The following is a 23,297-nucleotide window of genomic DNA, read 5'->3' as shown; positions in this document are numbered from 1 at the left end:
TTATGATCTAGATCTTTAAAATCCTATAACTTAGGAAAGGCAGCATTATTTTGTTGCAGATTTAAAATGACCATTCACGATAAAGAAATTGTGGTTTATATACACAATGGAGTACTACATGGCAATGAGAAAGAATGAAATATGGCCCTTTGTAGCAACATGGATGGAACTGGAGAGTTGTGATGCTAAGTGAAATAAGCCATACAGAGAAAGACAGATACCATATGTTTTCACTCTTATGTGGAGCCTGAGAAACTTAACAGAAACCCATGGGGGAGGGGAAGGGAAAAAAAAAAAAAAAAAAAAGAGGTTAGAGTGGGAGAAAGCCAAAGCATAGGAGACTCTTAAAAACTGAGAACAAACTGAGGGTTGATGGGGGATGGGAGGGAGGGGAGGGTGGGTGATGGGTATTGAGGAGGGCACCTTTTGGGATGAGCACTGGGTGTTGTATGGAAACCAATTTGACAATAAACTTCATATGTTGAAAAAATAATAATAAAAATAAAAAATAAAATGACCATTCACTGGGGTGCCTGGGTGGCTCAGTCGGTTAAGTGTCCGACTTCGGCTCAGGTCATGATCTCATGGTTCGTGAGTTCAAGCCCCACGTTGGGCTCTGTGCTGACAGCTCAGAGCCTGGAGCCTGTTTCAGATTCTGTGCCTCCCTCTCTCTCTGCTCCTCCCCCACTCATTCTCTGTCTCTCTTCATCTCTCAAAAATGAATAAATGTTAAAAAAAATAAAGATCCCGTTTTCAAATTTCTAAAAAATAAAAATGGTGGTTTGATTTTAAATGAAATGATGAAAATAAGGTGTATTTCTGTAACTTATGCTTTTAAATAAAGCATTTTAAAATAGCACCTTTCACTTTTCATTGTTAACTTGTTTGAATAACAGCAGCAAGTTACTTTAGATACACTTTTAAGTTAGGTTTTTGTAAGTTAGTATCATTAGTCTAGTTACTAATTTTCCAGTGGAATGAGCCTGATTATTTTTATATCACTGTGACTTGGCTGTTGATGTGAAAAGCTGTGAGATGCTATAGCTCATCAACTCCTGTGAGGTAAAGAATTTGAATGCTATCCTAGTGTGAATGACTAGAACTCTCTTCATATACTAAGCCATTGTCATGGTATTGGCAGCTTTTACATTCCAGGCAGTTCTTTTGTGCTGTTTAAAAAGGTTGAGACTGAATCTGTTTTTAAAGCATAGTTGAAATGGTTCTGGCACATTTTGCCACTGTTCAGAATGCAGCCTTATTGAAGTCCTGTCACTTCCTGTAGTATGACCAGTAACTCTTTCTTACCTTGGAAAGCTTTTGATCTAAGTTCAACAAAAATGACATTTTAAGCAAAAAGGTGGTATTTTTTCCTGTCCTGAATTCAAGGAAGAGAACTTCTGGGGGGGGAAAAAACTGCACATGTTCTAATCAGGGAAGGGATCTCAACATTTACAGTTTGTCATGTGCTTTATGTACATACATTGTTTGATCCTGATCCCTAGGAAGAAGATGCCATTATTCCCAATAAAGTTTATATGCAAAAAGTAAAACAGTTTGTGACTTTGGATTAGGACAAGGTTTCTTTCTTTCTGTTCTTTCTAAATGTTTATTTTGAGAGTGAGAGGGCGTAAGTGCAAGTGCATGCAAATGGGGGAGGGGCACAGAGAGACGAGAGAGAAAATCCCAACCAGGCTCCATGCTGTCAGCACAGAGCCCAATACAGGTCTCAGTCTTACAAATCATGAGATCATGACCTGAGCTGAAACCAAGAGTCGGACGCTTAACCAACTGAACCATCCAGGTGCTCTAGGAAAAGGTTTTTAGATATAGTTCCAAATACATAATTCATGAAAGTCTGATTAATTAGACTTTGTTAAAATTTAAAACTTTGACCCCATTAAGAAAAGGACAGGCAAGCCACAGACAGCGAGAAAATATTTGGAAAACATATAGGTAGCAAAAGACTTGCTTTTAGAATATATAAAGAACTCTTAACTCAATAGTAAAAAAATTAAAAACCCAAAAAATAAGTAGGCAAAATATTCAGATAGACCTCTTACCAGGGAAAATATGTGAATGGTAAATAAACACATAAAAAGACCATGATTCATTAAGGAAAAGTAAAACCACTACATATACAGTAAAATGGGTAATATCGAAAAAACTGGCAATGCTGATTGTCGGCAAGCATGTGGATTCTCCTACATTGCTGGTGGGAGAACATAAAGTCCTAAACTTTTGAAAAATAGTTTGGCAATTTCTTAAACATAAAGTTATCATATGACCCAATGATTCTATTCTTAGGTGTCTACCTCAAGAGAAATGAAAACATATGACTGCATAAAAACTTGTATCTGAATGTTTATGATAACATTACTCCTAATAGCCAAGACTAGAAACAATTGATATATATATTACCTGGTGAATGAATAGGCAAACATGTTGAGTATCTACATGGTGGAAAACTATTCATCAATAGAAAGGACTGAACCTTAAAAATTTATGTAAAATGAGCAAGACACATAACACTACATATTATTCTGTTTATTTGCATTTTTAAGAGACTATTTTTTAGAGCACTTTGAGGTTTATAGCAAAATTGAGCAGAAGGTACAGAGATTTCTCATATACTTCCTGGCAGAGCCTCCCCCATTACCAGCATCCCCTACCAGAATGATACATACGTTAAAATTGACTAACCTACAATTGTATAATTGGAACAAATGTATAATGACATTTATCTACTATTATAGTATCATACAGACTTTTCACCACCCTAAAAATGTCCACAGATCCTCTCTAGCAGTAAAAATACTTTGGATGAGGAAATCCTAATGCTCCACTAATTTCATCTCTCCCTCCCTCCTAAATCTTGACAGCCACTCATCGTTTTACTGTCTCCAAAGTTTTGCTTTTTCCATAGTGTCATAGTTGGAATTGTACAGTATGTAGCCTTTTCAGATTGGCTTCTTTCATTTTCTCCATGTCTTTTCATTCCTGGATAGCTCATTTCTTTTTAACACTTAATAATCCATTGTCTGGACATACCATGGTTTATTTATCCATTTGCTTACTGAAGGACCTCTTGTTGCTTCCATTAAAGCTGTTGTAAAAATCCGAGTGCTGGTTTTGTGTGGACGTAAGTTTTCATCCTTTGTGTAAATACTAAGGAGTATGATCACTGCATCATAGGGTAAGAGGATGTTGAGTTTTGTAAGAAACTGCCAAACTGTCTTTCAAAAGTGGCTGTGAATTTTATATTCCAGTCAGCAGTGAATGAGAGTTCCTGTTGCTCCATATCCTCACCAGCATTTGGTATTGTCAGTGTTCAGTTTTGGCCATTCTAGTAAGTGCCTGGTGGTATCTCGCTGTTTCAGTTTGCATTTCCCTGATGACATATGTGTTGAGTATCTTTTCATATGATTATTTGCCATCTGTGTATTGTTTTTGGTGGGGTACATGTCTGTTAAGGACTTCGGATCATTTTTTAATTGAGTTCTTGGTCTTGTTGACTTTTAAGAGGTCTTTGTATATTTTGGATAATGGACCTTTATCAGATAGGGCTTTTATAAATATTTTTTCCCAGCCTGTAGCTTTCCTTTTCATTCTCTTGATGAAGTTATTTGAAAAGTCCAAACTACAGAGATAGAAAATAAGGAGTTGCCTGGATGCTGAGGAGTCTTTTGCAGATGGGTACATGAAAACTTTTTGGGGTGATGGAAGTATGCCACAGATGGATAGTTGCACAATTGAAAAAACTTGCTAAGATTTTATTTATTTATTTATTTATTTATTTATTTATTTATTTATTTAGAGAGAAAGGGCACAAGTGAGCAAGGGGCAGAGAGAGAGAGTCCCACAGGGGCTTGTGTTTTACTCAAAGCAGGACTCCTGTTTTACCCAAAGGGGGGCTTTACTCACTTAGAATGGGGCTTGAGCTCACCTGATGCGGGTCTTGAACTCATGAACTGTGAGATCATGACCTGAGCCAAAGTCAGGTGCTTAACGACTGAGCCACCCAGGTGCCCTTTACTAAGAATTCTTAAACTGTACATTTTAATTGGGTGAATTTTTGATTTGTAAGTTGTATCTTAGTGAAACTGTTTTTAAAAATCTTAGAACAAAAATGTTACATTTACAGCGCTTTAGTAACTTGTACAAGGTATGTGACCGCAAAGTGCAGAGCTAGCACTGGCACTCCAGGCTCTTTCGTAAAGCCCCATTTCTTTCGTGCTTCTTCTTCTACTTGAGTGCCCTCCCTGAACAGGTTACCTGCTGAAGGGCCTGTGCTGCGTTCTGAGTCAAAATTCCCTTTAATTATCAGTCCTAAAATCTTTTTATTTTTTACCTTGCTTAGAGATTCCTTATTAGCAAGTTTGTTGGATGGAGTAAGAGCCTCTGGTAACAGAGATGTTTGTGTAAAAATGACACCAACTCATAAAGGTCAGCGATGGGGGTTACTCAGCATGCCTGTCGATGAGGAAGTAGAGAGCCTTCATCTCAGATTTTTGGCCACACCTCCGAGTAAGTATTGATTTAAGTGTAATTGCATTTCCGTCCATCTGCTTAATAATTGAAAAGTTAAGAATGCATACCTCTAAATCTTTTTGAACCTTTTCATCTTACAGATGGCAACTTTGCAGATGCTGTATTCAGGTTCAACGCTAATATTTCATATAGTGGAGTTCTGCATGCAGTAACACAGGATGTAAGATGAATTGTATTTTAATTTGTTCATAGTCACTAACTTTTGGTATGGAAACTTTTTTGAAACATTCTTCCTTTACCTAGGGTCTCTTCTCAGAAAACAAAGAAAAACTGATCAATAATGCCATAACAGCATTATTGTCTCAAGAGGGAGATGTTGTTGCTTCAAATGCAGAACTTGAGAGTCAGTTCCAGGCTGTGAGGAGGCTTGTAGCTTCCAAAGCTGGTTTTCTGGCCTTCACTCAGCTTCCAAAGTAAGTTGCTTTGAACTTCTTATAGAGTATACGAACAAGTCAAAATAGCAAATGATCAAGTTTGTGTCTTTATATCTGTCTAAACCTGAAACTTTTTCATATGATGATATGGTAGTTTTTAATCATGAGAAATTAAAAAGGAAAGGGCAGTGGTACTAAAGGGGGTGGATATTGTTCTCATACATACCTGTAATATTACTGACTCTTATTTTAGTGAATTTGAACAGGAAGTGAAATCCATTTTAGTTTTAATTAGTTAAAACAAAAAATCTTCCCCCCGCAAAGAACAAAACTTACGGGAGTGGATGTGTTCTGGAAGTGGAATTTAAAATAAGTACTTAGGGCACCGGGGTGGTTTAGCTGGTTAAGCATCCAACTCTTGATTTAGGCTCAGGTCTTGATCTGGTGGTTTGTGAGTTTAAGCCCTGCATCGGACTATGTGCTGTCAGTGCAGAGCCTACTTGAGATTCTCTCTCTCCCTCTCTCTCTGCCCCTCCCCCGCTCACACTCTCTCTCAAAATAAATAAATAAACTTAAAAAAATAAATATATACTTGCTGGGGTGCCTGGGTGGCTCAGTTGGTTGAGCATCTGACTCTTGAGCTTGGCTCAGGTCATGATTTCATGGTTAGTGGGATCAATCCCTGCATCAGGCTCTGTGCTAACATCACGGAGCCTGCTTGGGATACTCTCCCTGCCCCTTCCCCACTCTCTCTCTTTCTCTCTCAAAATAAAATATGTACTTGCTGAATGCAATAGAAACTTACAAAGACTTATTATGTCACATTTTAATGATAAAGTAATGCTCTGATACTGCTGTTATATGCTTGGGGGTTTTTTGTTGTTGTTGTTGTTCCACAAGGTTTCGGGAACGTCTAGGAGTGAAGGTAGTAAAAGCACTCAAGAGGAGCAACAATGGAGTAATCCATGCAGCTGTTGATATGCTCTGTGCCCTCATGTGTGTAAGTAGTATTTTTTAAAATCCATCTACTTAATGTCATTTTACTGGTTTTTCTTAAGTTGATTGATGGTTTAAATTTCCACAAACCTAGATTTCCTGGATTGTTCTCATAGCCATTTATTTATTCAAATAAATGTGATTTTTTTTTTTGTGGGTTTTGTGTGTGTGTGTGTGTGTTTTTGTTTTTGTGTGTTTTTTTTTTTTAGCGTATCTTATAAACTGGCACTGTGCTATCTACTAGAAATAGAATTCCTTCCTTTCTTGAAATGGCTAACAGTCTAGTAAGGTAGGCTTGTATGTATAGTCTAAAGTAGTAGAGGTTACCTGATCCCTAAAAAGCAGCACTCAGTTTTGGTTTTGTGGTGAGGAAAAGATAAAAGATTCTAGGCCAATCTTTCTGGAAGGTGTTACACTTGAACTCAATCTTAAAGGATAGACAGGTATTTTCCCTCTGTGAGCGGCTTTCCTGAGAAACGGGATAGCATATACAAAGGCATGTTTAGGATGAAGCACATAATTGAAATGGCTGGGTCATAAAGCATGTATGGAGGTATGTGGGATTAGGAGTTAAGGTTAGAGATGTATTGCAGAGACAGTTATCAAAAGCCTTTTATATCAAAGAAGCTAGATTTATATTCTTTAGTAAGGAACAACCTGAAAGGTTTTTCAGCAGCGGAGTATAACATTAGGTTTGGACCTCTGAAAGCTGATTGATGGTATGTGGAGACTGCATTAGAGGTAAGGTTAGAGGCAGACTAAATATGTAAGAAATAAGATGGAGTAGGTTGGGGCTAAAGAAGGCACATTTGAAGGCTGAGGGCAAAGGTCTAACTTGGTGACAGTTTCTTTGGGAGGAGAAGCAATGAATTGTTCAGTGTAACTTGAAGTTCCTGATTAACTTCAATGTTGTGTATAGTAGTGGGACTTTTATGTTTCATATAAAGTGCTGTAGGCAAGCTCAGTGGTATAGAATAAACCTAAGTAATCACTTACATAAAGTCTTACATTTATTCTTCAAAGTGAATTTTACTATCTTTACTACTCCGGGTAACTCCATTAAAAGAGTTAGTGGGATACCTAGAAAATAAACTGTGGTAGTGTGAAACACCTTGAGCTTTCATTACATATTAGGTTTTGGCTGTGTATCTTACATGAATTATCTCATTTAAGCTTCAGAGTAGTCCTGTGAGCTGAGTGCCATTAATCCTACTTGATGACTGAGGAAAGGGAAACTTGGAGTTATAGCAATTAACCTTGCCTAAGGTCAGCTGTAGTTAGTAGCAAAGTTAGGATTGGATCTTTACTCCTAACCTTCATGTTAGAATCCGTTTTCCATTCTCCTTTATTCCACCAGTCAAAGGGACAAAGAAGTATTTGCTGCTCGTTTAGTACCTGCTTTTAAATGCTGTTTAAAAATATAGGTAAATAAATGCTAAGTTTTACCATTTCAAATTTAAATTATAAAATTGGGGGAGAAGAAATGGATGTCATATGCCTTTAAGGAGGAGACCTGGACTTTTGAGAGTGTGCCTTATATAGTACTCGCTACAGATACTCGGATTCATTATCTGCAAAGCCTCATCAGACCCTGGGGGAAATCATCACGTTTGCCTGTTTGTCTTATCACGAGTTTCCTTTCTGCCTTCAACCTTAAAGGCTATGGTTTTTAATTTTTTTTAGTATTTAATGAATACTCTCTATAAATGACTTCCGTGTGATGCCAGCATATGGGTTGCTCATGAATTATCACTGTTTTTAATCAATAGCCCATGCATGATGACTATGACTTAAGGCAAGAACAGCTGAACAAAGCTTCTCTTCTCTCTTCAAAGAAGTTTCTGGAAAACTTACTAGAGAAATTTAATTCCCATGTGGTAAGTTGTAATTAAATTTGTCTTAATGAGAAATACCATACATTATTGAAAGGTATTTCAGAAGTGCAGTTTGGACAGTTGTTTTTTTTTTTTAATTTTTTGTATTTTGAGAGAGAGGGAGAGAGAGTGCATGCATGGGAGTGGCAGAGAGGGAGAGAGAGAGAGAGCCCCCAAGCAGGGGGCTTGAACCCATGAACCGTGAGATCATGACCTGAGCCAAATCAAGAGTCGTACGCTTAACTGATTCAGCCACCCAGGTGACCTGGACAGTTTTTATTTAATTGGAGCTCCCAGCTTTGGTCAGTTGGTCATACACAGTTTGGTCAGCTTGGTCACTCACTAATAGTAAAATACTCTGTTTTAGGACTGTATCCATTCATCTGAAAAGAGTAAGTTGCAAAGACTTTAGATTTTTGCAGTGATATTCCAGGGTTTTTTTGTTCTTTAATAATGTCATTATGAAATAAGCTGCTCTTAAAAATTAGTGACATCCTTACTCTTCAGTCACTGGTAACAGTTTTGGAGATGGGCAGTCTGTAACATTTCGAAGGAACAAATTTTCAGGGTTTTATAAGTTTTGTCAAAGATTACTTTTTATATGAATTCTATACATGTTAACCTTTATTATACGTGTTTGAGGAGTCTTGGTTATTCTCTTGAAATTGGACCAAATTTTAATTATTTTCCTTTTGAAATATGGTAAGCAGTGGATTTATTGCATTAGTAAAACAAATACTCCTTAGTCAAACTTTAAACCTCATGTTGAGGAATACTTTTAACATACAGACTAGCAGAAGCATGTTACTACTGTTTTGCTTGAAATTCTGCCCTAAGTCATGGTAATATGTTACTTGTTTCAGGATCATGGGACTGGTGCCCTAGTTATTAGTTCACTCTTGGACTTCCTTACTTTTGCCCTCTGTGCTCCATATAGTGAGACAACAGAAGGACAGCAGTTTGATATGCTCTTAGAGATGGTAGCATCCAATGGAAGAACCCTCTTCAAACTCTTTCAGGTGAGAGAGTTTGTTATCTTCTTTATCAGCTAACAGCTACTCTAAGAGAGACCCACTTAGAGTTTGGTTTTAAAATAATGGATGTGTGCTTCTGTAATAATGTTGATAAGAGAACACAGCCTAGTATGTTATCCTATTAAGGATATTTAAATTCTACAGATTTCTTGGTGTTTCATGTAGAGCTCTATCAATGGCTTTTGACCACTGTTTTGACCCTGTTGCCCATCTTTTCCATCTCAGGAGTGAGAAATGCATTTTTTTCTATGATAGGCCCAGAGTACCCTTTTCTTTATAAATTACCAAATAATAGGATGAGTTTTAGTAGAGCTGTTCATAAAGAGCTGAAAACATTGTTATTTCATATATTACAGTATTACGTATATGTGATGTGTTTCTATATACTTATATTTTTATTTCATATTAATTTGTATAATGTCAGTGTGTATCATTACATTTGATATTTATTCAAATAAGTATAATTATTCAAATAAGTACCAGCTGTTTCCTGCTGATGCTTTGATTTTCTTTAAAGCTATGTTGTAAGGATACCTAAAATTTTTAACCAAACTGTGATCTGACTTTCAGATGTATCCTTTACTAATTTTATGACTTATACCTTGAATAAAATTGTATATCCTCCTTAAAAGCAACAGCTAGCCATGTTGGAATGAAATTCTTTCATTCTGTGATTCTTTTTTCTCCCCGTGTTAAAGCATCCTTCCATGGCAATTATCAAAGGAGCTGGATTGGTTATGAAGGCAATAATAGAGGTGAGAACAGCTTGGAAATTTGAAACTTACTTGAATGTTGATTGGCTGTTTTCATTGAAGCTGACAAAATTACCTTTCAGCCTGTTATGGGAAACATGCACTTTTTCTGGGTAAGAAAAGTAATTTTAAATCTTTATTCAGAAGTTAGTTTTAAACTACAGAAACAATCCTCAATATTAAACTAAGAGTTTGAAAGTTCTGAGGTAAGTGGGTTTAGGGCAAATAAATCTTTCTTGTTCCTATATTATTTGTGTTGTGTTTGTTTAAGAGAATTAAAAGTTAGCATTCTCCCTCTCTTGCTCTTTTTTTGGGGGGCATGGGAGATGATGGTATTGATGCTACTGAAATCTTTAGGTACTGAGGTTACATGGAAATCTGTTAATGGAGTTAGTTCATAGCAAAGTGGTGTTAAATAAGAATGGTAACAAAAATAAGTTCCTCAGGCTAAAGTGCATTTGTAAGTGAGCTCTAGAGGTTAGTTTATGTTATTGGACAGACACAAGATATTGTTTCCCCAAGATAATTTCTTTAGCTTTCTGTGTTTTTTAGTAAACAAAATCATGGCTATGAATATCAACTTGCATACTGATGTTTACAATAACATCAGTTTAAGTGGCTTTGAATTCTCACTTTTTTGTCGTCATAGTAGTGGTTTGGATAAAATGTAAGAGTGCCCCTTTTATCAAAAACTCTCAGTGATTGTAACTCATAAATATAACATGTTGCTAAATAAAATGCACATAACTAGTATACCTCTAAGTAGATGTTAAAAAATTCTATATAGGTGTTATACATCAAAGGTTGTTTTCATTTTTAGTGGGTATATAAAGGCTGATTTTCTTCCTCTAGTTAATGGGTTGTTTCCAAAGTAAGTATCTCTCACAGAGCTGACAATAGCCAAGGACGGTTAAGACCACGAGACCAAACAAAAGTGTGTTCCTGACCCCCATCCACCAATATGTTGCCATTCATTCAGAAATACTTATTGAGGGCCATGTATAACCAAAATGTGGACTTAGGGCTTCAATATAAGCTACACATGTCCGTTTCATAGCCAGTGACTGGAGCTGGAGGTATCTATGTAAGGAACACCTTCTTTATTTACACTGAAATCCTGGCAAGTATCTTAAATTATTTTTTCTGATTGTAAAGCAATATATGATTTTTGAAGAAACATTGGAGTTTATAGAAAAAATTCAAGGAACAAATAAATCGTTTGTATTTTTATCATCCTGAGGTAACTACTCTTAGCATTTTGGTAAGTTTTCTCTCAGACTGTAGTATTCAGAATTATATGTGTACATATACAAACCATGCACTGTATATATTTGTATTGATAGTGCTGTCAGAATGATACATGTACATATATATTCACACTATGTGAATATTTGTATACATACTGCATACTCAGTTGTACTATATACTTGTACTTTTTTTCACTAACATTGTGAGCATTCATGCTTTTCAACAGATTGTCTTAAATATCACACTGCTTACTTAATTCATAGTTCTGTGATTACCTTTGATCAATAGTCCTGTCCTGTCATACTCTGTTGCCAAAATGAGCCCATATAAGCAAAGTAAAATCTAAGAATAAAAAGAACTACCCCAATTATCAATCATTCTTTAAAAAAAAAATAACTGTGTTCACCATGAAAATGTATGTATTGTTAATAATAAAAGCAAGCCTGGTTTGTAGATGCCTTTGGTAGGAATTGCTGATTTCCCTGAGTTGCATTTCCCTTTCATGGGCTGATAAATACTCAGAGAATGAACCTAACTTTAATGTTAAATTAAGCAAAGCATAATTTATTGGATAAATGTACTTGTAAACATTTAAAACCTCACACCACAGTCAAATAATATTTTTTAAATTACTTGTATCACCTGTGTTGTTTTTGGGTAAAGTTGCATTTAAAATTTTTATTACGTTGTATACTGTATAATTTTACTTAGAGATGTAAAATTAGTTTTATAAAATTAGGATAGCTTGTTCTAGATTGCTGCTTTAGGGATCATCTTACCCTTTTTCCAAAGGAAGGTGACAAAGAAATTGCTACAAAAATGCAGGAGCTTGCCCTAAGTGAAGGTGCCTTACCTCGACACTTGCATACTGCGATGTTTACAATAAGCTCAGATCAGAGGATGCTTACAAATAGGTAGGTTAAATTTAATTTGCTGTAAATTAACTTGCTGCTTAGAAAATGGATTCAGATATTACATAAAACAGACTGAATAAGTATTTGGATTACACGAATGATTCATTATCTTTTGATTCACCTAGTTCTCCTTTTCCTTCCCTTATAGAAAGATTGTGCCCAGATGATCATTGTCCCTGCCCCTGGATAACTTGGGAGGGACCCATAGTCAAGGGCCCATAGTCAAGGGAGTAGAATATGAAAAATAGTGCCTAGAAGCTTATGGAACTAGAACCACATATCCAGGCCTTTTCTCTTTGTATTTCCTTCTGGCCATGATGTCAATTTGTAAATATCTTTGGTTAGGTACTCTACTTTAAGAATAAAGAAAACGGGCGCCTGGGTGGCGCAGTCGGTTAAGCGTCCGACTTCAGCCAGGTCACGATCTCACGGTCCGTGAGTTCGAGCCCCGCGTCAGGCTCTGGGCTGATGGCTCAGAGCCTGGAGCCTGTTTCCGATTCTGTGTCTCCCTCTCTCTCTGTCCCTCCCCCATTCATGCTCTGTCTCTCTCCCAAAAAATAAAATAAACGTTGAAAAAAAAAAAAAAAAAAAAAGAATAAAGAAAACAGTGGGGCTCCTGGGTGGCTCCTTCAGTTAGGCATCTGACTTCAGCTCAGGTCATGATCTCACGGTTCTCCTTTGTATTCTGTGTCTCCCTCTCTCTCTGCCCCTCCCCTGGCTCACAGTCTGTCTGTTTCTCTCTCTCTCTCTCTGTCAAAAATAAACATTAAAAAATGTTTTTTAAAGAATAAAGAAAACATTATCTAATCAGCCTAATGTAGGCCTATCCTAAATCTATTGGAGTTAAACAGTTTCCACTTTGGCAAATTCTTTTTTTATAATAATCATTTAAATATAAGGAAGCATATAAACCTATTGATTTATTCCAGGCCATGTGAATTCCATCCCTTTTAATCTTTCTTTATGATTCCTGATGTGTGACTCTTCAGATAACCTTAGCATACTATATTATGACTCATGATTCATTAGTTTAAAAAAAGATGTTTTTGATTATGTTCTTTTTGACTTTTTAAATGATAGCATAAATTTTTACTTAGGTTTACTTTATGATACCATAAATTTGCCTTTTTTGTCACCTATATTCAGTTATTGGATGCTTTGGTATGCTCCCTTGCCAGTAGTTTTCTGCTGTTAGTATTATAAGAAGCTGTCTGCATCCCTCAACTTATAAATGTTAGCCCCAAAAGTAGTCTTTTAGGGCTGAGAGGACAAAAAGATCTAAAAGAAAGATTATTTCCTTGGCATATTGCCTTTTTAGCGATGCTAGATACCATCTTTCATTAAAATAGACACTATTTGATGTCTTATTCTATTAAACCCCTGTGTTAGATGTTTGCTTCTTGTGTTCCTCTTATTAATCAATTACATTCCCTACTGTGATCAGTTACACTAATGAAAAGCTATCAATTTATAATATAGATACCACTTGTTATTTGCATTGCTTTATTTTTTATTATATCTTTGCTATTATAAAATGTTATCCTGTTTATCCCTGATTAAAGCCTTGTTTAAGGAATCACTGATAATGATACCTACCTGATGCAAGTGAAGGAAAAAATAAGTGTAATTACTTCATTAGTAATTTCCAAATAGGCGCAGAAATGAACAGGTTTGTTTTTTTTTTTTTTAAGTTTATTTCTTTTTGAGAGAGCATGAACAGGGAAGGGGCGAGAGAAAGGGGGAGAGAGAGAGAGAGAGAGAGAGAGAGAGAGAGAGAGAGAATCCCAAGCAGGCTCCACACTGTCAGCACAGAGCCTGACATGACTCGATCCCATGATCACAAGATCATGCGTAACCTGAGCTGAAACAAAATGTCAGACACTTAACTGAGCCCACAGGTGCCCCAGAAATGAACGTTTTAGTGGTGTTCATTTCTTTTGGTAACGTAACAAAGTGCAGTTTGGGTTTTTAAGCTTTTTTCTTCTGGGAATGTAACCTATTATAAATACATATGTCTGTAGGTTTGGTTATTTCACTCACAGGTTTCATGCCTATTCTTGAAGCACATGGCAATTTGAATCCCTGCGGAAGCACAGAAGGGTCAACCATGAAATATATTTTCTGCTTATGAGGAGCTTTTTAGCCTCATTAGGAGACAGATGTTATCATGAGGGTTAAGATTAATAAATGATTAAGTCATAAGTCAACATGGATCTTAGATTTCCACTTTGAACCAAAATATGTTTTTACCTCGAAGGTGGCATGATTAAGGGTGCCTGGGTGGCTCAGTCAGTTAAGTGTCTGACTTTGGCTCAGGTCATTAGCTCACAGCTCCTGAGTTTGAGCCCCACGTCGGGCTCTGTGCTGACGACAGCTCAGAGCCTGGAGCCTGCTTGGATTCTGTGTCTGTCCCTCTCTGCCCCTCCCCCACTTGTGCTCTGTGTCTCTCTCAAAAATAAACGTAAAAAAATTAAAGTGGCAAGAGTAGAATAATTTGCTCTGCTTTGAGTCTTTGTCTAGGCTCCAAAACTGAAAATATTTTCTATCCCTGACCTTGCTAAAAAGGTTATATTAGAACATAGTTACTGACTTTTGCTCATGTTGAGATTTCCAAGGAATGCCAGAATGCTACATGATCACTGTTTTGGGACTTACTATGCAAACTAATTGTATCATCCAGTCTAATTGCTTTATTTATTGTCCCTGTCTTTAAATGAGGTAAGAACCTACTTCATGTTCAGGTCCATTGAAAATCAGGGAGTTGATCAGGGAAGCATTTTGATTGGAGAAAATTCTAAAACGTTAGCAACATTTTGAATTACTGTCTGATTCACCTCTCCACATTGAAGTACTAACTTTAAATATTAACATCAGAATGATTTTTTTTTCCTGTAGCCATATTGCTTATATGATATTTTGTTCTTAAAAATTCCTTTCTATTCTAGCTGAGATAAAGCAGCAAACCTTTCTCAACGTCTGCTTTTTTCAGACAGCTAAGTAGACATTTAGTGGGACTCTGGACAGCTGATAACGTAACTGCGACAAACCTGTTGAAACGCATTTTGGTAAGTCTGTTGAATGACCAAGAAGATTTATGCATTCTTGTCCAATAAAATTTAATTGAGTAAGTTTATTTATACTGTTAAAGAATTTTTTTAGTTTGTTTTTTATTTAAAAGATGTTTATTGTAGAAGTTGTCACATAATAAATGCTAACCTCAATAGCTTAAATCATAGTATTTATTTGAGTTTGGAAGCTAAATTTTCTTTTGTGTGGTTGTTTTGCAAATGGATTTTATGTTTTGTTTTTGTTTACTTTTAGCCGCCAGGCTTGCTGGCATACTTGGACAGCTCAGATCCAGTTCCTGAGAAGGATGCTGATCGCATGCATGTTAGAGATAATGTGAAAATAGCAATGGTAAATATGATTGTCCTAAGTGTCTTTTCAGGTTGAAAAGAACACTCTTCTCTGAAACACAATAAAATTTTTAGAGATAAACTAAGAATTCACGGAATTGAATAATAGTACTCTTTTTGTATCATTAACCATTTTATTAAGGTAAAATTTACATCCCATAATATTCTCTTGTTATAAGTATACAATTCAGTAATTTTTTTTTATATTTATAGAGTTGTAAAACTGTCACCGCAGTCTAATATTATGAATAGTAGTAATCTTGTATGTTTTGTTTCCCTTCACTTAGCTTATTGCCACATTCAGGAATGGATTTTTTTTTAAAGTTTCAAATGTATAATGTGATATTTTGCACGTAATATGTGATTGATAAATGTTGTTGGTGAAAGGGGCCAACAGTGAAAAAATTAACTTAGGTAGGACTTTTTTCTTACAAAAGCTATCTTTATTATTAAGGTTGGGCTATCTCTGAGAAAATTTACTTAAACATCTTGCAAGATACACTGTTGTAATAATGTCTTGTATGTGTTCTTTTCCTTTCCTCATCCCATTTTTCTATTTGCACCCATCTCCCATTCACATCCCACCACCCCTCACATAGGAATCATCTTGAAACTTAAGCAGAAAAGTTAAGATTTCTTGGACAAAAGTGTAATTTATTGTAGAAATTTTCACTTTGTTTCTTCACTGAGCCCCCAACATCCAGTATGTATTTTATCATGTAAAACAAATAGTGTGACTCAGCTTTACTTAGATTTTAAAAATAAATTTACAAACAGGACTGTAACGGATTTTAACATTGTTTTACAGGATCAGTATGGAAAATTTAATAAAGTTCCAGAATGGCAAAGACTAGCTGGGAAAGCTGCTAAGGAAGTTGAAAAATTTGCCAAAGAAAAAGTAGATCTTGTGTTGATGCACTGGAGGGATAGAATGGGCATTGCACAAAAAGAGGTAAAAATAAAATCTGCGTCCAAACTTCTAGCACTTCTGTATGTCCCAGGCTTACATTCGTTGTTCCTGTTCACAGAGATGGTAGTCCAGTATTTCTGATTGCACATACGAAGAAATGTCACCTAATTGATTCATATTTTTATATAAGTTTTTCTTAATTCATAGTTTTAAGAATCTGTGATTAGGTTTTTACCTAGGTATTTTATATTAAATTGAATGTAAAATTTCACTCTTAAGTTTTCTTCCATGTTTTCAGTTCCTATACTTCTTTATCCATATGTTATCTCTTTTTCTTCCTTCTCTGAATTTTACTTTTATTTTATTTTTTGAGGGAAAGCACGTGCGTGCAATTGTGTCAGGGACAGAGAGAGAGAGTCCCAGGAGGGGCAGAGAAAGAAGGAGAGAAGTAGGGCTCATTTGTACCCAAAGTGGGGCTTGAGCTCACAAACTGAGATCATGACCTGAGCCAAAGTCAGATGCTTAACAACTGAGTGACCCAGGCACCCCTCTGAATTTTATTTTATAGCTATAAAAGTAAAGGTGCTCTTCTTGTTTAGCATTTTTATTCAGAGCTAGCCAGACCAGTGTTTTGGTAATAAGTTTCACGAATATATATATATGATATATATATTATATATATATATTCACATATAAATATATATATTTACTTATTAAAAAACATTTTTTTAATGTTTATTTATTTTTGAGAGAGACTGATTTGAGAGAGACTGAGAGAGAGGGAGACACAGAATCCGAAGCAGGCTCCAGGCTGCAAACTGACAGCACAGAGCCTGATGCAGAGCTCAAACCCACAAGCTGCGAGATCATGACCTGAGCCAAAGTCAGTTGCTCAACCGACTGAGCCACACAGGCACCCCATAAGTTTCATATTTTTAAATTAAACTTACTGTATGTACTTAAATTTCAATATTAGCTCCTCAAATCAGGTCAGGTCTGATTCCTCAGCATGTAGTATATATAATCAGTAGAACCTAATTTCAGTAATACACTCTTCTCTCTAGGATGTAATGTGCAGTGGTTAAGTCAACTATAAAAGTTGACTTGGTCTCACAGTTTTTGTTAACCACACTGAGATTCTTTGCTTTTAAGCATCTTTTCGCTTATGGTAGCTATTTCTTTATACAGAGAAAGTAATATAAATATCTTGTTAAACAGGTTTCTTATGAATTTCCAGAACTTCCAAACATAAGGCATCAGGTGTAGCAGAACATAACAGTCTTGTGTGTCTATGTGAAAATGAGACCAAAATTCAGTTCTTTAGAGCTTGAGCATAAATGCGTTCGTGCTGATTTGTGTGAGTGGCATATGCAATATAAAGAATCACTAGATAGGCTTTCTGAATGGCTACGATAGTGAAAATACTGAAGGTTGAACTGTTTAACCTACATCTGAGCCTAGTTTTATTTTGTTTTAAGTTTATTCATTTATTTTGGGCATGGGGGGAGAGACTGTGGAAAGGAGAGAGAGAGAGAGAGAGAGAGAGAGAGAGAGAATATGAATATCCTAAGCAGGCTCCACACTGTCAGTGCAGAGCCCCCTGTGGGGCTCAAACTCACAAACTGTGAGTGAAATCATGTGAAATCATGACCTGAGCTAAAATCAAGAATCAAATACTTAACTGACTGAGCCACCCAAGCACCCCTAGTTTTATCATTTATTAATCCCAAACATAAGTTACAGGTTTTCAGAACATTACTTTCCTCTTTCATAAAATCAGAATAAGAGTATCTCCCTTCTCTGTTCTGTAGTATTGCTTTGCTTTTTTATTATAACAAAGTAACAATAGAAACACTGTATACATATCTGGTCATGATAATATTGCTGTTACATTTGGAAAGTCAAAAATATATAAATAGGGATATAAATGATTTTCAGTTAATAAAAAATCAGGAGCTGACTTCACGTAGTTAAGCCCATTTCTAAAATAATAGTTATTCAAGCTGTTGGATATAATTATCTAACTGAAAATAAGTTATTGGAATCAGCTTTCATACGTAACATTTATCCAGCATAAGTTTTAGCACAAAGTTACTTTATTTTAGTTCTAAATGTGGATAGCATTTGTTATTTAAAAAAAATTTTTTTAACATTTATTTATTATTGAGAGACAGAGCATGAGAATGAGCATGGGAGGGTCAGAGAGAGGAGGAGACACAGAATCTGAAGCAGGCTCCAGACTCAGAGCTGTATGCACAGAGCCCACGCAGGGCTCGAACTCACGAGATCATGACCTGAGCTGAGGTCAGATGCTTAACCGACTGAGCCACCCAGGTGCCCTGAAGCATTTGTTATTTAAAGAGAACAATTCAGAGGGAAAAGAATATATTTTTTAACATAAATAATGTTTTTTTGGTCTATTGGTTTCATTTACGAGTGTTATCTGAAATGTTGAGCAAAAAATGATGCCCAGTATATATGCTGGTCAAGAAACTGTTTTGGGTAGCAAATGGATTATTTTTGCCATGGTACTATTTTTAACATTAATTTCTTTAGAAAACAGTGAATAATCTTTGTGACTATTTTCTTTGTAGAAATATTAACACCCATATATGGAATGATCATGTGCTTTAGCTAGTCTGAAAACTAACCATTGTCAAGATTAACTGGCTAGCCTTGAAATGAACTGCATTTCTTATATAATCAGAACGTTTAGTAAGTCAATTTCATTTGTAGCTAATGTTCTGTGTCCAATTAATAATCTTTGGCTAATGTATAAAATTACTTTTATTTATTTATTTATTTTTTAGTTGAGGAATTTGTTTAGCTAGTTAAGGGTTTTAGCCTAAGTTTCTGAGTCCATGAGCTCTGTTTATGGAGAGCTGGTTGTATTTTTTATGTATAGCATTTACGTTTTCACTACTCTGGACCCCCAGCTTTTTGTCCTGAGAGCAGGGGAAATTGAAGAAAGTGCTCCTTAATTACAAGTTTTAGAGAAAGGTTTATCAGTAAACTAAATTTTTGAATTATTTATTGCTTTATTCAAGTCACTTTACATGAGTTTTCATGAGAGTGCACAGAATTACAACTTTGTAGGAGACATTTCCTTATGTAACCAATAGATTTTATTTTTCAAACAGCATTTACTTTTTAAAATTCATTACTCATTTAGCCTTTATTCTTTTTATGTCATCTGGTCTGTTTTCTTGCTTTATTTTAGGTAATTTGCCACTTCTTTAATGAAGTTACACTTTCATGTTTTAATTTATAATACTTTCTACTTTTTGGTTCTGTCACATTAAGGACTAGAATTTTAACATCTGCCGTATCTACAGGTTTTACTTGGAGCAGAGATACCTAACTGCCAGCCCATATATAGACTTCAAGAAATCCTTGAAATCTTACCCTCCAGTTATAAACCTTATGTATGTCTTTCTCTGGAATAGGAGGCCATTGCTTTCTTTGAATTCTCAAATGGGTTTATGACTGCCTAAAATCTGAGTCACAGACTTAGAGAAGCAGGTGTCTTAAGGTGAAGGTAATTTTTATTGGTGACAACCTCATGGAATTTGTGTGATAGATACAGCTTAACTCACGCTCACTCTGTTATTTTTATTTTCTTTAAAACTTTTATTTTTTCCTTTTTACAATTAAATTCAGGACAGAAACAATATGGTGAGTTTAAGTCTCTGCTACATGTGTGAAATGCATTAAACTGCCTGGCATGTGGAGTTGTCTTTGAGATTCTTTGTCTAATAAATTAAATTCAAGTCTCACCTCACGTGTCTGAATATAGATTCTTATTTCTTGTCTGTTAGCTATTTCAATTTATACTTGTGCATTATGGCTTTGGTGGCAGTTTAATAACCTATAATCTTTTGCATTTATTATTTTCCCATGACTTGTGTATTAACTGCATGTAAATGTTTAAAACAAGTCACTGTTTTTGACTCATAAATTTTATCAGTCATCACTGTACACTGTAACAATTTGGTGTTGGAACAACTTTAGGCTACAATGGAAAATATTTCAACAACACTGTGGAAATACCTGCTAGCACAGTAGTATTTTGTGAAATAATCTAATATTTTATATTCATATTTTATAGATTTTGCTTCATTAACTTGTTTCTGCCAAAATTTGATGTAGGAAATGTCTCTCATCACTTAAAAAGTGACGATTTTCTGACTGAGCCTATTTGGTAGTCCCAGATTGAGCACTATGAAGTTTTTTGTTTTTGTTTTTGTTTTTCCAGAATATAAATCAAAAGCCAGTTGTTCTTCGGAAGAGAAGACAAAGAATAAAAATAGAAGCAAATTGGGATCTCTTCTATTACAGGTAAACTTAAAGCCTCTCTTCCAACAGATAGAATTTGGCATTGCCATTAGAGGAATCATCATAGGTTTTTCTTGCATGAAACTAGTACTTATGCGATGAGTACTTTTACAGCATGAAGTTAAAAAACTGTAACTGTTAAGATCGGTATGATTAGTGATGCTTCCATAAAATTAATGTCTTTTATAGAGTGTTGGTTGTCTGAGGAGCTAAAGTCACTTTTAAAATTTTATTAAGGCTTTGAGATAATCAGTTTAAGCATTACAACCTTTAAGCCTTGTAAGAAATGGGGTCTTAAAAGAGGTAGATGGATGAAAACATAAGGAGACTTGAGGTAAATGGGTATCCAGCTTAGCTGGCCTTTTTATACTTGTCCAGCCTTTCTGATCTATTGACCCCTTCTCTCCATCTACTGCTCCTGCCTCCTGTTCCTCCACCCCAAACACACACAGATATATACACACTGAAAGACTTAGAAACATTTTGGGGATTTGCTAAACTTTTGGGGATAACTTACTGTACTTACTCTGGAAGCTGACACTGATTATACCTTGGCTAATAAAGGAAAATACTGCTTTGCTTTGGAAACTTCCCCAATATACTTTTATATATAATATACTTCCCAAAATATACTTTTAAAGCATATAGTATAGTATATAGTATGGCCTTAAGAGTATTGGTTTCTTCCTCAGGAATTCTTTTATGTTGTCTTCCCTAGAACTGTCTTGGAATTCTGACATTAGACTTTCTAGAAGGGTTGCAGAATGAAAGTGAAAAGGATATGATGCCCCTCTACTTCCAGTTCAGACCTGGGTCCAAGTTTATCACAAGTTAAATTATTCCAGGAACAAAAGGAAGATATTTTGTAAATACCAATCTGAGTTTGGCAGTTTAGACATATTCTTCCTTAGGTAGTTTGTAACGTTCTCATCTAGAATGTTGCTCATCCTACACACTTCACACTCCATAGTTCAGAAATTATTATCTCCAATGTGAAATTTGATTTTTGATTATAATTATTTTCTGACTGGAATTTATACCAGTAATAAATACTGAAATTGAAATAACAGTTCCTTGGTTTGAAATCTACACAGATTTGTTTTACAGTTTAGGTTCATTTTTTTCCGCTAGCATTTTATTATGAAAGCTTGAAAATACACAAAAAAGGTCAAAGAATTTTGCAGTGTGTATCTGATACCTGTCACCAAGACTCTATATTGTACCGTACTTTACAGAGATTTTATTTTCTTTATTATACTTCTTGGAGTTTATTAATTCCACTGTTTTTTTTACTATAAAATGTAATAAGGGGTATTTATAGATTTTTAAAAAGTTTATCGTTTACTACTATTTTCTGATTATATACATAGGTTTGGTCAGGATCATGCCAAGTCAAACCTAATTTGGAATTTCAAAACACGAGAAGAACTGAGAGATAGTCTTGAATCTGAAATGAGAGCATTTAATATTGATAGAGAGCTTGGTAGTGCTAATGTGATCTCTTGGAACCACCATGAATTTGAGGTAAAGTTTAGCTTTGTAATATTAATTTTTTTTTAAAGCACATGTTATTTTTGGAGGTTGTTTTTTTTTTTAAGATTTGTGGTTATATAACATTTTTACCTTTCCTTCTTAATTTTGTGGGGAAAATATGTTAAAGAAATGTTAAAATGTTAAAAGAAAATTTTAACATTTGCCTGAGACAAAAACTTAAAATTACTTATGTTAAGTAACTCAGCTTTGTGCCTGAAAACCATGTAGAGGGTTAATGAATTGGATCCTGTACTTTCCAGATCTGTTCTTTGCTTGTTTTTTTTCTCCTTAGATTTTTTTTTTCTCCATTAAAACATAGCCTGTTCTCCCTTTTTCCTTCTATTTGTACCTTGTTTAATTTTTTTGTGGTAGTTTTGTGAATGTGGCCATATTTTGCTTTTCTATTAAAATATTGATGTGAAGAACAACAAAACAAGATCAAGAAACATGTTGGTAAAAAAAAAAAATGGTGGTGGTAGATAATCTTATTTGTGTGTATAATGTAAACTCTCATAACAGCTGTAAATATGAACCTACTCATGACCCCACAGGCTTTGATCTTGAATTCAACTGCATTTCCAAAATAAAACAATTTGTGCTCATTCTCTCCTCCTTGAAAAACTTCCTTTACTTGGTTTTGGGACCCTGTGTTCTCCTGGATTTTCTCCTCCTTCACGGTGCATTCCTCCTTCTTTGTTCATTTGTCTTATTTCCCCAACTGCTAAATTGTCCCAGAGGACCAGTGCTTGGACCCCTTACTTATATTCATTGTCTCAGTGATCTTCACCATTCTCATGGCTTCCAGTATTTTTTATTTGCTGGTGGCTTCCATATTTTTAGCTCAGGTTTTCTTTTTCTTGACCTCATACTTTTATCTTTAGAAACAATTTTTTAATATTTATTCTTGAGAGAGAGAGAGAGAGGGAGAGAGAGACCACAAGCCAGGGAGGAGCAGAGAGAGAGAGGGACACAGAATCAGAAGCAGGCTCCAGGCTCTGAACTGTCACACAGAGCCGGACGCGGAGCTCGAACCCACAAGCCGTGAGATCATGACCTGAGTCTAAGTTGGATGCTTTACTGACTGAGCCACCCAGATGCCCCAACCTCATACTTTTATCTTCTAATTGGATATCTAGTAAGCTTCTAGAGTATAGCTCTTAAACTGTGCTCTTATTCTTTCCCTAAACCTACTTTTCTTGTAGTCTTTTTGATCTTAGATAATGGCTCCTCCTTATTTTCTAGTCAAAACCCTTGAAGTCATCTTTTCTCTTACACCCCAAACCTAATTTATCAGCAAATCCTATTCAGTGCATCCTCCAAATTGATCCAGAACCCAACCATTTTCTCTCTATGGGATTATATC

At 35.4% G+C, this 23,297-nt stretch overlaps 1 protein-coding gene across 2 annotated transcripts in view; it reads left to right on the top strand.

Annotated features, from left to right (window-relative positions):
• The window catches only part of DNAJC13 (DnaJ heat shock protein family (Hsp40) member C13), a 125,037-nt gene that overhangs the window by 42,930 nt on the left and 58,810 nt on the right, over nt 1–23,297 (top strand). The window contains exons 10-23 of one of the 2 annotated variants that reach the window (XM_019436489.2): nt 4,358–4,524; nt 4,629–4,708; nt 4,792–4,961; nt 5,823–5,922; nt 7,688–7,795; nt 8,656–8,811; nt 9,525–9,581; nt 11,619–11,740; nt 14,730–14,805; nt 15,062–15,157; nt 15,965–16,108; nt 19,727–19,741; nt 20,322–20,404; nt 21,772–21,925. In XM_019436489.2, coding sequence (XP_019292034.1) covers nt 4,358–4,524; nt 4,629–4,708; nt 4,792–4,961; nt 5,823–5,922; nt 7,688–7,795; nt 8,656–8,811; nt 9,525–9,581; nt 11,619–11,740; nt 14,730–14,805; nt 15,062–15,157; nt 15,965–16,108; nt 19,727–19,741; nt 20,322–20,404; nt 21,772–21,925 — 1,528 coding nt within the window. The remainder of the gene's footprint in view (nt 1–4,357; nt 4,525–4,628; nt 4,709–4,791; nt 4,962–5,822; nt 5,923–7,687; nt 7,796–8,655; nt 8,812–9,524; nt 9,582–11,618; nt 11,741–14,729; nt 14,806–15,061; nt 15,158–15,964; nt 16,109–19,726; nt 19,742–20,321; nt 20,405–21,771; nt 21,926–23,297) is intronic. The other variant, XM_019436492.2, reaches the window with a different exon arrangement.

Source organism: Panthera pardus, unplaced genomic scaffold (genome assembly GCF_024362965.1).
Source record: "Panthera pardus isolate Hobbes unplaced genomic scaffold, ASM2436296v1 HiC_scaffold_16, whole genome shotgun sequence".
NCBI classification, from domain to species: domain Eukaryota; kingdom Metazoa; phylum Chordata; class Mammalia; order Carnivora; family Felidae; genus Panthera; species Panthera pardus.
This window is presented reverse-complemented; position numbering and strand designations above follow the sequence as displayed.